The following is a 17,982-nucleotide window of genomic DNA, read 5'->3' as shown; positions in this document are numbered from 1 at the left end:
AATTATATTCACAGGCCCAATTGTTTTGAGCTTTGAGCTACTTTAGCAAATAGCATACAACTTTAAATTGAAACATCATTAAAAAGGTTTTAAATAATGTGATAATTATAGTTTATTAACTTCTATTATTTGATTGTAAATGACTTAAATACTTATTAATTAGATAAACTGAAATAAGGTAAGATATACCTTATAAAATACAGAGAGCAGATCATATTAACACACTATTTGTTTTCCTAAGCTCTTATTCCCCCTGAAAATAAGTGTAATAGGATGACAAAAGAGACGTGGGCACCGTCCTGGTTCAGCCACAGGCGCTAATAATGGAGTGTGATTCAATATTTAAGATGTTAAACACAAACAGCTGATGGAAAATAAAGCGACTCAGCCAGATTTGCCGCTCGCTGCTCCGCCATCTGCTGCTTTCTAGTTGTTGTTGTTGTGATGTCTGAGCTACGTCCAGGTTCACCCTTGTAGCCAGATTTGCTCAAAGGAACTCTGGCAAAAGTCATTTGTTTAACTGGGACGATACAATTAATTTTACAAAAACGACACTGAGATGTTGTCGACTGTCAGGTTGATGCTGGGTTTTTATTTTTTTTACTTAATCATGCAACAGAATTTTTGGATGTAAGGATGTAAACTGACAACTTTAAACAAACACATTACCAAATAATTTACACCGTTGTATTTATTACGTAATAACTATTCTTAAGTTCTTTGTTTAGGACTTGTTTTTGTTTTTTTTGTCGCCTTAAAATAATTTCAGTGAAAATTTAGCTATATATAAAAAGGGGGTTTTACATATTTCTTTTTTTTAATGAGCAATTATATTTTCAACTGTTTTTTTTTAAAGCTATTCCATTATATTTATGTATCTTTATTTTGGCCTGACGGCCCCTCACCTGGAGTCAAAGTCAACGTGGCCCCTCAGCAAAAACGTTATTGTCACACAAAGCAAATCAGAGACCATGGTTCTCAGTCTGAAACAAGCAGATTATTATGATAAGATATTTCCAATTTTACAGCGGATCAGTGTCTTTGGTCATTTGGTGAAAAAAGAGCTGAGCTAAAAGACGGAAAGCATGACATTTACAGGTGGATTTCTGTTCTAGACTCTGGTCATCAAAGGGTGAGAAAGAGAAGAAGTTGTACTCCTATGTGTACGGAGAATGTTGTTGAGTTCTTGGTTTAATGGTGATGTGTTTTTGGACAACCTAGGGGGAAGCCCAGGGCAGACCCAGGCGCAATGATCTCACTCAAATTCCTTCGAATCTTTCTAGAAAGACAGTTCTGAGCAGAGGTGTCTGACTCAAAGGGTTGCTTCTCCTATTTATTATTTCATGAAGTAGTTTTCAGTTGAAATACTTTAAATCAGTGTTTTTTTTTCTGGACTGGTGTTTTCAGGCGACTGTGAAAAGTCTGGCGCTCGTGTCTCGTCTCCTCAGCTCCGTAAATCTTCTCTTAAGTTGAAATCTTAATGCGCGTTTGATGGCGAGAAGCCGAGTCTTTACGCTTCCTCTCCGCCGCCTCCCGCTCTTTACGAGTGACAGGAGCCGGACAGGTAATTGATATGGATTTTAATTTGCCGGTCACATCCTCTTAACATGCATTAAAGCGGCTGAGGTGGAACCGCGCCTGGACGCCGTCGGTGAACTTTCCCGCCGTGCGTTCGAGCTCCCGCTCAATTTATTAGCCCTATTAGAGGTTTTCGTTTTTTTCCGCCGTCTTGGATGAACAGGAAGCTCGCTGCTGCCCCTGCAGCCTGAAATAAGTCCCTTCCATCCACGAGTCTGCCGGAGCTCCATGCTGGTGTGGCTGCAGGGGATGATCACCATGACGACGGGACTCCACACACATGAATAAATATTGCTGTTTATATTTAAAACGTCTTATTTGGATTCTACTGGCTCCGATTCTCCACTTCTGACAATCCACTGGAGCGCTTAGGATGATGTTCATTCATTTTCCACAGCTTACCCCCTTTGACAGCGTAGTTGTGGAGAGGCTGGAGTCAGTCCCAGCTAGCAAGGACACCCTGGACAGTTCCCCGGTTTTTCCAAGAACACATACAGAAAATATTCTCAGATGAAACAGGAAGAGCACATCAGGACAAATCTGATTCTAAAAATGAATCAAAATATATATATAAAATCAAAAAATATATAATATATATATATATATTAAAAAAAAGATTATTAAAGTAGTGGAAGTAACTATATTATAACTAACTTGAATATGTAAGTAATCTAAAACAAAAGCATGCATTACTATAATACAAAAAAAAGTATATAAAAATATGAATAGTATATGTAATTGTTGTAAATATGTACTCAGACTCATTTTGGTAATTCAATAAATAATAATAGTTCCCTTAAAGGAGCAGATATGAGAATATTTTTTAAATAAGTAAAAAAAAATGAAATGTGGTTTTAGTACATTAATAATAAATTAAATTACCTATTTTAAATTAGATCTATTTTAAATATTCATTCTAAATTATATGATTTACAAGATGTAAAATATAAAGAAAAGGATAAAAAAGGAAAAGAAAATAAACTATTTAAAATTGTTCCCTAAAAGTTATTGAGAGTTATGAGAATATTTTTTAATTAAAAAAAAAACAACGATTTTTGTACGTTAATAAATAACACTTAATAATTATTTATTTTTAATGAAATCTATTTTAAATGTTTTTTTTTAATTATGTTTACAAGATGTTAATATATAAAGAAAAGAACAAAAAGGGAAATACATTCATAATTATAAAATGTTTCTCAAAAGTTTATGATATGATATAAAATAATATTTGTTTAAATGAAAGTTTAATGAAAAGGATAAAAGAAGTACACAGTAAACTTTAGAAACTTTATTTTATTTAGATTGTTCTTCGTAATCATCCCCGTGAACGTCGGCGCCCCCTTTTGTCCTTCTGCGACGTGAAGTTTCCTGAATTCCCAACATCAGCTGGTGTTTATGAAGAAGTCATCCGTCTTATCTCATCACTCTCGCCGCCAGCCAGGACAGGAAATTGTTTGGGCCTTTCTGCCTTTCTTCTGTATCTCCCTCCGTCTCTCTCTGACGATCCCCTCTTCATTTCCCGTCTCCTTCGCTTGCATCTGCCCGACACTTGGGGGGGTTGAACCTCCAACAGACTCTGACGTCTTGAATTGACTCGTCTAAACTGTGATATTAAAGTGAAATGAGGCGTTTGTTGGCTGAGAATTTCATCTTTAGCTCCATCATCATTGACTATAAATTTTCATGCTGATACCAATGAGGAGCGAAATCGAGATCAATTATGACAAAAAATAAAACTTTGAATTCCATTAAAACGAAGAATTTGCTGTGTATGTTTTGTGAAAGAAGGACAAACCAAAATATAATTGAAATACACTCGTTGCTCGTTCATTACTTCTCCGTCGGCTGAGAAAAGTTCTCCTCACTCTGAAATCTGAGGTTACGAGAGTCCATTATGACGTAATAATGGCTTCACTCCTCCTCCAGCCAGCTGTAATCACACCCGCTTTGTTTATACAACGAGTCCCTTAGAGGTGGAGACTTCAGTGGTTTGTGACAAACCTCCATGCTTGACCAATCACAGCAGAGTGGGTGTGGTCAAAAAGATTTAATCTCCAGAAAAACAGTGTTTTCAGTGGGCGGAGCTTAAGATCATTTTCTAATGTCAATATATCAATGAAAAGAGAGTTTTGTACAAACACACACACTGATGATACAATAGAGTCACACATCATAACAACACACACTTAAATACACACATTAGTTGAACTTTAACAAGAAGAAGATTTAGTTGTTGGTCGGGCGTAAATTGTGTAACACTCATGGATAAACTGAACAAAAGGAAAGACAATCAGTGTATCAGTCAGGGTCATACTTGCTGTTGTTCAACAACGACTTAATTATTTGAACACTTGTGTGACTGAGTTTGACTCCTTTAATCAATGGGAAAAGCAAGTGCTGAGTTGGTGCCGTTTCCATGACTACCAAGGCGGCTAAAATGGCCACTAAGAATGCTAGTTTGAAGAAATCTGTCCGTGAATATTCTCATTCATCCAGGTCATGGTTATCCCAGAGGTCTGAAACGGAGTCAACTGGTCCGTGTAGAGTTTCTAGGAAGACGTGTTGACCTGTCGTCCAGGAAGCTCCTTCAGTTCCAAATGAGTCTTCCTAGAGTTCAGTCGACTCAAAGAAGAGCTCTCGGTCTGAAGACGTCCAGGTGGACGTCAGATGACCCGGAATGCCTGACATTTAGAGAAAGACTCAGGTGGAGAAGAGGGTCTGAAAGGAGTCGACACAGAAGACGATTTCAATGAAAGCTACATCATACTATGGCTGGCGACTTAGCTCCCCTTCTTATTCGGGTATCGTAGAGAAAAGATGGAGACATTCTTAAGGCATTTCAAGTGAGACAAGAAAAGCAAGAAGGCGGGTAACTATAATGGCAAAGGTGAAGTTGGCATCTTGGACGATGACAAAGTTGTTCCTGTGACGCCACATGACCTGATGTGTGTGACAGTCGTAGTCGTGTGTTTATTAAATCATAAATCCACTGAGGTTCGGATGAAAGACTTTGCTGGTGACGCTGTTGACATAAGAGTCCGTCACGCGTTTTGTTAGCATCGACACTTTTCTCTGGACACGGAGGGATGCTGCGTAGCCGGCGGGGGGGCGGGCGGAGGAGGAGGAGGGACTGTCAGGATTGTGTTGCTGTCGGCAGGACGTGGAGCCCGAATGTGACTGAATTTGTTTAGAGGGTGTGAGGAAGAGGAGGATCAGGGGAGGATGACACTTGTGTACCAAGAAGCCACGAGTGGAGACAAATGTTTCTGAATAGTAAGCAATAGTCACTTGTCAAGATGTTTCTCTCCTCTGCTCCGGAAGCGTGTTCAGGAACCTTCAGTAGATTCTGATCCAAAGACCTCAGAGCCTGAGCTGGGGTGTAAGTCTGGATCAGATCACTGATGGAAGGTCTGACCATGAATAGATCTGAAAGTAAGAACCAGAATTTTAAAGTTGATCCTGAAAGAAACTGGCAGCCAGTGAAGAGATTTAAGGATCAGGGAAATGTGAGTTCTTCTACTAGAGCAGCTCAGAATTCTGGCTGCAGAGCTTTGTATGAACTGCAGGCGAGACAGCTCCTTCTTTAGACACAAAAATAAACTGTTACTAATAGTCTAAACGAGAAGATACAAACACATGGATTACAAGCTCCAAGTAGTTTCTCATCGAAGGAAGGAAGTGAACTGTTTAGAAACTGTTCTGTAGGTACAAATATTGATGCAAATATTCAGTCCTTCGTCCTGGTCTTTTAGTTCATGAGAAGGTTGATATTTCTTATTACATTGTACTGTTACACCAAAATAATAGATATTTAAAATGAGTTAATCTTGTACAAATATTACAATAGAAAATAAAAACAACAATCAAAAACAGAGTAAATACAAGCAAAAATCTGTAGATACAAGAAGATGTAGCTTAAATATCACTAAAGAATAATATTGAAAATCAAATATCGAGGATCGTTTAAAAGAAAAGAAATCCAGAAGAGAATAACACTTCATCAGTCTAAAATAAAGAATACTAGACTCCAAAAAAATCTTTGATTATAGGAAAAAAATAGAATAGAATTTGATTCTCGAAATTACCATCTTGCAGACACAGAAATATTAACCTATAGTTGAAAAACATGTGCCAACATTTCTGCTTTAAAATGTACTATATATATAAAAAAGCCATTCATTCAACAAAAGAGAAAAACACAGACTTGAAAAGTTTCTTATCCATGGGAAGAAAACAGTAATTTAGAACAAAACCTTTCCGTCTTTCTCCATGTGATGCTAGCAATGCTAACATTAGCAACTCCATAAACTATTGAATAAACGTAATTTAAAATTATGTTTATCGATATTCATCCAATAAGAAGTTATAAGTATCTCATTTCAGCATATATAGCAACAAAGCTACTAGTTTTAAGAATAAATAAAACTTTGGAGTTCGTTCTGATGACTTGACATTGTCTCAGTGTACGTGGTCGTAATGTATTGGCGTATAAGTTGAAACAAAGACAACAGTTGCGTCCTCTCAAGGACACTCCTAATCTCCTCCTCCCTCTTCCCTTCACTTGTCACTTCCTCTTCTGCTTAACTTTATTCCTGCTATCTTCATCCCCGGCTCGCTTTGATGCTCGTCTTTATCTGCCTCGTCCCCTCTGGTCGCCGTCTGTCAGAGCGCCGTCCATTTCCCTTCCGCTGACCTCACGTAAGAGGATTCAGCCGCTCGGTGTCAAACCGAATCATGCCGCAGCCTTATTTGGGATAAAGAGCTTAGATGTGAAACAAATTTCCGAGCGATATATACGGAGCGAGCGAGCGCGTCCGATTTGTGCCGAGCTCGTCAGAATTGTTGCGGAGTGGCATCTGTCGCCGCCCGGCATCTCGGAGATGAAACGAGTCAGGCAGACATGACGGATTCTGTTTTGACCAGGAGGAGTGAATGGATTTTTTTTTGTTTTGTTCCTGATACGCTGGAGTGCAGAAAGAGCGGAGGTATAATCCGTAACCACACAATCCCTGATTTGTGATGTTGAGCATGCATCGTGTAAACAAACCCGCCAGCCAAGCAAAGATCTACGAGGTCGTCTGAGGTTGTTTTGTGAAGCTCATTCTTCTCTGCCGGTCCACACGAAAAACACTGAATCTCACAAATGTAAGTTAATCCTACGTGTTTAGATGCATATTCCATTGAGTCCAATTCATGAGCGAGCTGAGTGACACACAAAAGAAAATATTCAATAATTCAGGTTAGGAGTAAGTCTCTTTGACCCAAGTATCTTAAATTATATATTTTTGACTAATGGAATCCTACAAATCCATCTGAGTCTTGATATTTTCAATTGCTTACAAGAGTTGAGTCCAACTCATTAAAAAATTCTTCACCTTGGTTAGTCCATATCACTGAACAAAAGAAAACTCATATCCATGAGTACAACACAACCACTTTAGTCTTGTGCATTTGAATCGAGTCCAACTCATTCACTCCTTAACACTGTTGTGACATAACAAATAATGTAGTTGATGAGTCCCACACATACGTGAATCGAGTCCAACTCATTCAGTCCTTCACACTGTTGCGACATCACAACTAATGCAGTTGATGAGTCCCACACATATAGAATTTGAGGCAACTCATTCAGTCCTTCACACATGTCATCCCAAGTCGTGCATTTGATGAGTCCCACACATGCATGAATAGAGTCCAACTCATTCCGTCCTTCACACTGTTGTGGCTTCAAGACTTGTGTATTTAATGAGTCCCACACATACAGGGTTTGAGTCCAAATCATTCAATCCTTCTCACGTGATGTCATCTCAACTCGTGTATTTGATGAGTCCCACACATGCAGGTTTTGAGTCAAACTCATTCAGTTCTTCACACTGTTGTGTCATCTCAACTCATGAGTCCCACACACACGCGGGTGAGACTCAACAAATGCGAGCACATGATAACATATCTTAACTGACTGCTGTTGTTCGACTCCATCTCCACCAGCTGAAAATGTCGGCTGCAGGGACTCGTGCTGACAGATGGGACTCACGGAGAGCAGATGCACATTTCTTACATCACGCGGAGCTGCTTTATGAAAAGATTAGCAAGTCAACTCGACATCAGTCTGTCGGCTCTCGTCACAAACTGTTGTCCATTTTTATGCACGATGTTCACTTCCCGTCCGATACAACCCCCGAGAGATCAGTGGTCGTAATGTAACGGCCGATCAACACGCAGAGCAATGAGTCGATAAAAGATGGAGTCCGCTCCGTGAACTCGGGTCGGACCAAGATGACGTTGTGCGTCTTTGACTCTAATCAACGCTCTCATGGAGATGAACTCCTGGAAACGTCTCCATTAAACACCCGCTAATAAAAATGCAGCTCGCGGGCGACGAAATGATGATGGTGTTGTTTTAAATCAGGCTGGCATCGATTCGTTCCGGGACGCTCGCTTGCATAACTGAGCGCTGCTGCTGCTGCTCCGGGATATCCAGGAGAACGCGTCGACTCGTTGTGACGGAGGGGTTTTGAGTCGAGTCGCCCCGATCCGGACGGCGTGACATCAGTTGGATATCAAAGTGTTGTAATAACTGTACCGACGTCTGATGCAGAGGTTTGAATGCTTTAAAAGGGACTCAGACTGTGGTAAAACGGCTCAAAAACTCAACAGTTTGTAGCAGGATTTAGTTTTCTATTCCCTCTGAGTGAGTCCCACCCTTTGAGTCCAACACTTTGAGTCAGTTAAAGTGTGTCCTGGCTTGAAGAATTACTGAATCTTAAATAAGTCCCTGTCAATCAAATAATAAGGAGATCTGACGAGTCATGAAACTCAAGATCGAATCAGTGAATCTATGAATCTTCAAAAAGAGTTTAGTTTTCTGTAAAGGTGTGTAGTGTCGAGAATCTGTTGATATGATATGTCAGTGGCGGCTGGACCATAGAGGGCGCTAGGGCGCAGTTTTTTTTTTAAATGTTCTAATCTTTTTTATATTCTTTTTATTATTATTTATTCTTTTTTATTTGAAAATAATCATCGAAAAGTGATGAGTCTGTATGTTTTTTAGAATTATTCACACGGATAATTACATTATCGATTAGCTCACATGATCGTCGTATGGACCTAAAGACGCTGGTTCGATCCCCGCTCCCAGCAAGATTTTTTTATTCTTTAATTGAATTTTTTGCAGTGTCTTTGTGTGTTAATGATTAGTTGGTAGAAATGATATCTCATGTCCTGGTGCATAGAAAGGTTTTAAATAATTTTCTCTCTTTGCTTGGTTTGGAATATCAAGTGTTTTATTACTATGTTTCTGTTGAGGAAGGTTAAGTCTACATTGAAGATCCCCACCTAAAAATAATTTCACCAGCCGCCACTGCAATACGTGTCACGATACAGGGTCAAATCGTACTGTAGTAACAAGGATATGTTTGTAGTATTGTCGAGTACTTGACTCCGATGTTGCAGAATTTACAGACCACATGACTCTTTACAAAGTCGTAACTGCTTTCTGTTGTTTTCAAACCCAAATATGTCCAAACATCAGCTTTAAAACCTGCTGGAGTCACTGTATCCTCTTGTCCTTAGTCATCGCCAGGATTTCATCATCTATCCTTTCAACACAATGACTGCTGCCATCTAGTGGCTGGAAGGTTAATTGCAGCACAAAAATGAACAAATGCCGTGAATATTTTTATGTTTTTGAAAAAAAAAATACAATTGATACAGTGCTGCAGAATATTTATACAATATATTGAAAAATAAATTATATATCGTATCGATATTTGCTTACACACCTAGTATTTTGCATCATTAGGTGATCATTAAAAAAATGAAATAAAGTCTTTGCGTTTTAAATATATTCTAATGATTATTCTTGTTTTGCTGGGATTATTCTTTTCTTAAAATATTGTTCTTACATATATTTGTTCCTCTAAAAATCGCACAGCTTTTTGTGTTTGTTTTTATGTGTTTCTGTTCCTGGCTTTTTTTTTTCTTTATAAACGAAAAAACAATAGGTCGAACCGCACATGTTTCATTCTCTTTTTTTTTTTTTATTGTCATTTTCTTCTCCGCGACACAAAATGATAAAAGCATTCGTCCTCAGGTCGTGGACACCTCGGGCAATTCCTAGAATCGTTCAGACAGCGAGTCTTCTTTCATCCGGCTCCTGAGCTTCCTTTGAGCTTTCTCTAAATACCTTGAATTTCTTCGATCTAGCTGGATTAACACTCCGACAATGATCTTTCTCAGTTTCTTCCAAACCTGACAACAAAAGTCGCCGAAGTCTCTGACGCAGCGTTTTCTTCTTTTCTTTTTTCTTTAAACACTACTGGCTAAATCTGATAGCATTCAATCTCTCCCGTTGGAACCCCCAGACCCTCCCAGCGCCCTGTTCTTCCTATAAACACAATTACACATGTGTCCGACTGAAATATGTTTCTTCGGCGAGACCCCGGGAGGGACAGGTGAGGAGAGATTGTCACCCATGAAAAACCTCTGCTAGACAGGATTGGAGGATTTAACTGCTGGTGGGAAGATTAGTCCAGATGACTTTCCCAGGCAGATTGAAACACACAATCTCTGGCACACATACACACACACACTCACTTACACATACACACCCCCCCCCCCCCCCACACACACACACACAACTGGCTGACAGTGTATAATAAACTTGGGGGAATATCGTTGGTGTGGCCTCATGCGGTTATCAAGTGCCGCATGCAGCGCGATCTAACCTCCTGATATCTCTCGCCATGCCGTCGCCATGGTAACAATCTGACGTTGACCCCCCCCTGTCCCCGTCGCCCTCCGCCATCCCCAAACACTCCAGCTTCCGCCACTCGGATGTGACTTGTCAGGGGCCATTTGGAATGTGGATTGCCAGACCATCAGCCCGGCGTGATTACAGCGGCAGCGGCGGCGGAGTTAGCGCCGTTTGAGAAAATGAAGCGCCAGATGCCGCTTGATATAAATGCAATAGACTTCTCCGGGTCCACGCGACGGCCGTGAATGTCTCCGACGCTATCTGCCTCCACAGGATGCGGGATAAAAGTTTGCCGAGATTCATTTGCCACCGATATCCGGAGCCCGGATTGAAGGCTGTGCCTGATGGAGCAACGTAATGGTCTCTCTCTGGATCCTCATCAGTCTCTCACACCTGGCTCAAGAAGAAGAAAAGATGGATTAATCCGGTTCATTAGACTCTGGGATGAATTCATCTCGATCAATCGCAATGAATCACAATCATTTTTCTCTCGATTAGATAGTTTATCTCGATTCCGTTGATATTCTGATGTCACCACAACATTTTTATTATTATTGATAATTTAATTCAATCATTTCTGTATTGAAAGTTTTTTTTTTTTGTTTATTGTTTTAAATACCTATATTATTATATTTTCATATTAATTGTTTTTTTTCAACACATTGAGTTTGATATTCTATTCAAATTATACTTTTATTTTTATTTTCAGCCTTTTAAGTTCAATATAAAAATGTAAGTATAATCAGTACTGGTGGCACTTTTAACTATTAACTTTGTTTCTATTGAATTAAAAGTCTATTAAAGAAATATTAACTAACATTTTTTAATTTTTGGAATTGAAATATTAAATATAATAATATTTTTCCAAAGGTTTTGTAAAAATAAAATGATTGAATAAAATAAAACCTTTCAATATAAAACATTATTATTTAAAATAAATAATTAAATGCTTAAAACAACAACAATATTTCAGTAAATTTCTCCTTCAATATTCAGATTCTACTTCCAAATATGTCTGATCACCTCTAGTCCTTGTCTGGTGTGTTTCCCCAACATTCGTCACCCTGCTGGTGGAACTCTGTAATGACAATAATCCGTCGCTCTCAAGTCTTTTTCCTCGTCCTCGGGACGTTCCTTTGAATTCAATCTGTGCTGGTCGTGAAGGAACTCTTAATCCGTCACACGTTCCCTCAGGTGTGAGCGACCTTCAGCAAAAGGTCAAAGTCTGGTTTAGTTAATCTGGTTACTTAGTGCTTGTTTTTCTTGGATTATTTTCTTTATATTAGGGCTTCACGAAATATTGAAAAAACATTGCAATATTGGCACGTGCATATTGAAAACATGTGCGATAATTTATAGTGATTTATTGTATAAATCAAGCATTTCTTATATCTGCACTTCGACCAATCAGTGTCACGTTCTGTAAAGTTGTCAATTTGTACTTCTATGTCTCGTTGTTGTTTACGTCTCCGTCGTAGGAAATATGGCATCGTTTTCCTTCTCTAAACCCCCGGACCTCCTCTACAGTACTCGCGCGGCTACAATTTTAGGTGAAAGAAAAAAATATCGCATTAATATCGATATCGCAATTGAAGACACCAATATCAAACATTGCACTTATTTCCAGTATCGTGCAGCCCTACTTCATAAATTGTTTCACGTTTGTGTTTCAATGTATTTGTCAATTTAATAATGTTTGAGTTATTTCATTTATAAATGGAAAATCAAATTATCTGTTCCTGTTTCTTGTGAAACAAAGTACATTTTTCTAAATTTGCACTTTCAAATCTTACTCTGGAGGTCCCTCAGTTTAAATTTACCGATTTATCACTTAATCCGTCATATCTTCCCACTAGGGCTGAGATACTTCAGGAAAAGGTCAAAACACCCCCAAAAATACTTCAGTCCAGTCAGTGAACCACATCTTTTGACCAAAGATTTCAGTAAAAAAAAAAAAAAAACTTCCACTGCGTTATTAACCAACCATGACCCGAGTTAAAACTCTAAAAATAATCCTTTTGAGATTAGGATTAATGAGTTTAATTCCAGGTCAAGGTCAACCATTTTTTCAAGTTCCCTTTTCTTGAAATATGTTCTTTTCTGACCTGAAGTTTAAACAAACTCTTGACATTTCAACAATCTCGTCAAACCACTATTCTTTTTATGCTTTTCTAGTAGAGTTTTTTGCAAAACATTCCTCCGGCTCTGGAGTTTCGGCTCATTCAACCTCGACCTCTGAAGTCCCGAACTTCTCCTGCTGATAATTTGTTGAATGTTTGAATTTATCAAGTGGAAACACACAAAAAAACGATTGAAGTGCAAAGTGCAAATAAAAGAATAACGTATTAGGGATGACAAAGTGCAAATAAAAGAACAAAGTTCTAGGGATGACAAAGTGCAAATATAAAGATCAAAAATCAAAGGAAACAACAAATGGTTGCAGGTCTATTTGGAGAACCAGAAGGTTCAAGGTTTTTAGGGCAGAATCTTGAGTAAGTGTTGGCTTGTGGACTCAAGGTTCTGCCATAGAAACATTAATTTTGTCATGCTTAGCACTTTGTTCTTTTATTTGCACTTGCTAATTTGTTGGATGTTTGGATTTATCAAGTTAAAACATCCCAAAAAACTGCTGTTAAAGTTTATTGTGATGCTGGTTTAGATTCTTAACTCAACATGTGTTTTGTCTCCCGCAGGTCGTTTGAAGTGGGAAAAGCTGCTTAAAGTCCTGGTACATTCCAGAGGGTTCTGAAAGATGAACCGGAAGAAAGCAGGTCAGTTTTTCCCTCTTGAGCAAATTCCAAACGTACAAAACCATTGATCGCGCAGATTCATCTGTAAGCAAAATATCTTGAAAGTTTTGAGAGTTTTTTTAAAATAAAAAAATCTTCAGGAAATGTTCTTCATGGGAAGGAATAGTTAAATGTTGGTGGTTGTTGAGTTACATCTGGATTCAGTAAGGTTTTGAAGGAATGGTCACCTGGAAGTTTCATTTTGGTTTCACTAGAAAACATCTGAAAACTTCACTTAATGAATCAAATAGCTAAAACAAGTCAACTTCCTTGTGACTTTGTCGATTTAACGTGTTGATTTCCCATTGTTTTAGGGCTGCTACGTTAGCTTAGTAGCGCGTCAACCGCTCAGGAATTCAGTCAAATGATTGTGTTACGTATTATTTTTTTCTTTTTCATTAGCTAGAAGAATTCCTGAAGAATGGAAGTTGTTTCATTAATTTAATATTAAGATATGTTTTCTAAGATAACGTTCAATAAGATACCTTGGCAGAGGTATGTCTGTAATTTGTTCTGCCCTTGAGTAAAAAGTACAAGTTCACCCTTAATAATCAGTTCCTTTTAAAAGTTATAGACAAAAATGTTAAAAGTGCGAATGTCTGTTTGAACAGGAAGTGCTTGGGATATTTACTCGGAGCACTTCCTGTCAGTGTTAGCCTGTGTACAGAACAAAGCCCTAAGGGATGACAAAGTGCAAATAAAAGAACAAAGTACTAAAGATGACAAAGTGCAAATAAAAGAACGTGCTAGGGATGACGGAGTCCAAATTAAAGAACAAAGTGCAAATAAAAGAACAAAGTTCTAAGGGATGACAAAGTGCAAATAAAAGAACAAAGTACTACAGATGACAAAGTGTAAATAAAAGAACGTGCTAGGGATGACAAAGTGAAAATACAAATTGCAAATAAAAGAACAAAGCACAAGGGATGACAAAGTGCGAATAAAAGAACAAAGTTCTAAGGGATGACAAAGTGCAAATAAAAGAACAAAGTACTAGAGATGACAAAGTGAAAATAAAAGAACGTGCTAGGGATGACAGAGTGCAAATAAAAGAACAAATTTCAAATAAAAGAACAAAGCACAAGGGATGACAGAGTGCAATTAAAAGAACAAAGTTCTAGGGATGACAAAGTGCAAATATAAAGATAATAAATCAATGGAAACAACATAAATGGTTGCAGGTCTATGTGGAGAACCAGAAGGTTCAAGGTTTTTAGAGTTCAAGTATTGGCTCTGGTAACCTCTTCTCTAAAGCCCTTGATAGAAGGCTCTGTACCTTCCTTGTGCGACCTTGAGTCTGAGAATTTGCCAAAACAGTTGCTTATCTTGAGTTATTTTCCTCTGAGTATTTGTGCAAACGAAAGCTGAGGAATCAGATTTAATTCAGTTTTTTCCACTTTCTGTCCGATGCACCAATAGGAAACGAAAGTGTGTTTTTAGGGACCAGCGGTGGTCGTAATCGTGTTCGGCAGATCTGATGCCACAACAAATTCTACATCCCTGTGACCTTCCGGCGCTTATCAAAAGTTAAATCGGGAGGGGAAAGTTCCGAAGCTATTAAATCCTCCTGCTTGCATTATCTTCCTCCAAATGAGGGATTTTTATGGAGCACATTGGAGGTCTAATCCCACCACCTGGACCCAGGGACGCCCACCGTCTCCTCCCGGCTGCCTGGGAACCGGCAGATGGAAAATCTTGGACCGATATTGGAGATCTATTTTTGACAACACGTATAATCACTTTAACCAAAACTTGTCCGAGTTTTGTGGAACGTTCTGCTCGATCCATCTTTGCGTCTTCGCAATCTGACGTTTGGTTTTTAATTTCTCCTAACTTTTTCACCGTTTTTTGTCTTGTTAGCTTTTGCTCATTGACGAAACTAATCTAACTAACTAGTCGACTGTTAGCAGCTAAATATTTCGCTAGGTATCATTAGTGAGATGGCATTAGCGAGATAGCATTTGCTATATAGCATTAGCAAGATAGCCTTAGCAAGATAGCATAATAGCTACATAATTTGTTTTATATATATTATTTGATTCTAGCAAAGAAAACATTCTAAAATACTATCAAGATATTTGAAAACCATTTTTTATAACTAATGTTTCTTGAATCATATTTTCATTAAGATCCAGTGATGTTATAGAACTGGTTGAACCGTAAAGATATATTTAGGTTTTGATTAATTAATTCTATTAATCACAAAATAGAAAATGGCAAGAATCAACTATCGCGTTAATGGCTACGTTCTTATTTTAAATTTTATAATGTCATTTAGGTCAAGCGAAGAAAATCAATAAAATCCTATCAAAATATGTCAACAACTCAGATTGTCTTTGAATTAAAAATGTCTTGAATTCTATTTTTTATTAATCAAGAGATGGGAAATGGCAAGAATGCATTATCGTGCCAATGGCTACATAAAAAAAAGATTTCCCTAATCTTATATGGTTCAAGCGAAATAGAATAGAAAATTATAATAACAATTGTTGAATAATGTTTTCATGTAGGTCTAATGATGTCGTAGAACTGGTTAAACCTTTATCTAAAATTTTAGATTTTCTAGGAACAAAATCTGAGATTGATGTTGGATTTAACGATACATTTAGGTTTTTATAAATGAACTTTCTTAAACACGAGATAGCAAATAGAAAGAATGCATTATCGTGCCAATGGCTATGTAAAAAAACCCCTTTTTTATACCTTATTTACAGCGAAATATAATAAAAGAATACAATTCTTGAAGCACATTTTCATGTAGGTCTATTATTATTAAACCTTTATTATAAAATGTATTTTTCTCAGCAAAAATCTGAGATTGATGTTGCTTTTAACCAAAAATATATCCAGGTTTTATAAAAAAAATTAATCTCAACGGCAAGAATGCATTGTCTGGCTAATGGCTACATTAAAAAAATATATAGTAATTGCTTGTTTATATAAATAATTCAACTCTTTTATCCGTCATCTCATCTTCCTCCGGGTGTTTTTTCTTAAAGAGCATGGCGGTCTCGCGGCAGAACCACGAGTGTCTGCTGAAGCCAAATTCTTTGATTGATGTGAGCGATGGAGTCGAACCTGCGCGGCCGTTATCGGCTTTACAGGAGAGGCGTGGAGGAGAATGGCTGCTTCGCCGCGAGCCACCGGGGACCATTACGAGCCATTATGCTCTCAGTTAAAGACTTGCCGAGTGCCTCCTGCGCTGGTGCTGAACCTCAGAGGTGCCGCGGAGCCTCCAGAACGGGCCGACCCGCTGTGGCTGCGAAAGCCGTTTAGAGGAAGCAGCGGTGGCCTGGCCGGTGTTGTTGTGGGAAAGACGACGCACTCTGAGGTGTTATGGGTAATTCTTGTCTCGTTGTGTCGACGAGGGGGGTTCAATTCCGATGCTACTGTCAAGATAATCTCTTCATGACCGAGATGTCGAAACACGCTTCAATCGTAACAGCCTTTGTGTTGTTTGGAATAATTTAAACTTTATCAACATGTCTCAACGACACTGAGTCAATTTAACTTTATATAATTAAAATGAAACTATTATCTTTATTTTTAAATTGTTTTTATTTTGTATTGCTGTTTATTTTTTTCGTTTTGTTATTATTATTTTTCTTTTTTCTTGTCCAGCCATAATTTGACAAAATTGAAATTTGTTAAATATAAATATGGATTGGAAAAATATTATCTCTTTATTTATTTCTAGATGTTGTTGATGTTTTTTGTTTGTTATAAATATTTATATATATTTATTTATTTTTTCTTCTTAAACTGGTGTTGATTTCTCAAAATTTGCACAAAATTTGGATTTTATATACATTAATGAATATTTAAAAAAGTTAATTTCTAGAAATGTTGCTGATTTTTCTTTTTTCTTTTTCATATCTGTCTTTTTTTCTGGTTTTGCACAAAAGTATAGTCTTTCATTTAATTTAGTTCTTTAAAAAAAATCTTAAAAATAAATTATGATTTTTGTTTACCACTGGAATTGAAATACATTAATAGAACCTTATCCTCGTGTGCATAAACATAAGTAATTACATACATACAAGAAGACAAAATTTGCACAGTCAGTAAGTAATATTTATATATATATATATATTTGTATAGCGCTTTTCCAGACCAGGGTCACAAAGCGCTTAAACAATCAAAACAATACTCAAAAAAGTATATACTTTAAAGATCAAGATAATACTGAGAACAACACAGGAGTTCCAGAAAATCAAGGAAAAGCCTGAACAAATAAAAATGTCTTAAGATGTTTCTTAAAGGAGTCAGTAGATCCATCAAGCGCAAAGAGAGAGGAAGATTGTTCCAAAGCAACAGCCTGAAAAGATTTCTCTCCTCTGGTCCTGAGCCGTGTGCGCAACATTATATACAAAATAAATAAGTTTCTTATTTTTTGAATATTCATAGTATTAATAAAAACATATAAATTACTATTTTTAGAAAATGTAGTTTTTTTATTTAATAAACATTTTTACATATATTGGTAAATATGCTTCTGCATACATTCCTAGGAAGTATTTACAACCATAGGAATAAATTAAAAGACTCTTGTCTCGCCTGCAGTTAATACAAAACTCTTAATACAAAAACAAAAATACACTTAGCTGCTCTAGTAGAAGAACTTTCATTTCCCTGATACTTAAAACTCTTCACTGGCTGCCAGTTTCTCTCAGGATCTACTATGAAATTCTGGTTCTTACTTTCAGATCTATTCATGGTCAGACCTTCCATCAGTGATCTGATCCAGACTTACACCCCAGCTCGGACTCTGAGGTCTGTGGATCAGAATCTACTGATGGTTCCTGAACACGCTTCTGGACCAGAGGAGAGAAATCCTTCCAGACTGTTGCTCCTAAG

The 17,982-nt window shown here is 37.5% G+C and overlaps 1 protein-coding gene across 3 annotated transcripts in view; it reads left to right on the top strand.

Moving 5' to 3' along the window:
- plxnb2b (plexin b2b) overlaps nucleotides 1-17,982 on the top strand; it is a 161,823-nt gene that overhangs the window by 74,652 nt on the left and 69,189 nt on the right. For all 3 annotated transcript variants that reach the window (XM_087797497.1, XM_087797496.1, XM_087797495.1), the window contains one exon: nucleotides 13,030-13,107. In XM_087797497.1, coding sequence (XP_087653623.1) covers nucleotides 13,089-13,107 — 19 coding nt within the window. In that variant the 5' untranslated portion in view covers nucleotides 13,030-13,088. The remainder of the gene's footprint in view (nucleotides 1-13,029; nucleotides 13,108-17,982) is intronic.

The sequence above is a fragment of the Callionymus lyra genome, chromosome 8, assembly GCF_982586985.1.
Source record: "Callionymus lyra chromosome 8, fCalLyr1.hap1.1, whole genome shotgun sequence".
NCBI classification, from domain to species: Eukaryota; Metazoa; Chordata; class Actinopteri; order Syngnathiformes; family Callionymidae; genus Callionymus; species Callionymus lyra.
The sequence above is the reverse complement of the archived record's forward strand: the minus strand, read 5'-3'. Positions and strand labels throughout refer to the sequence as shown.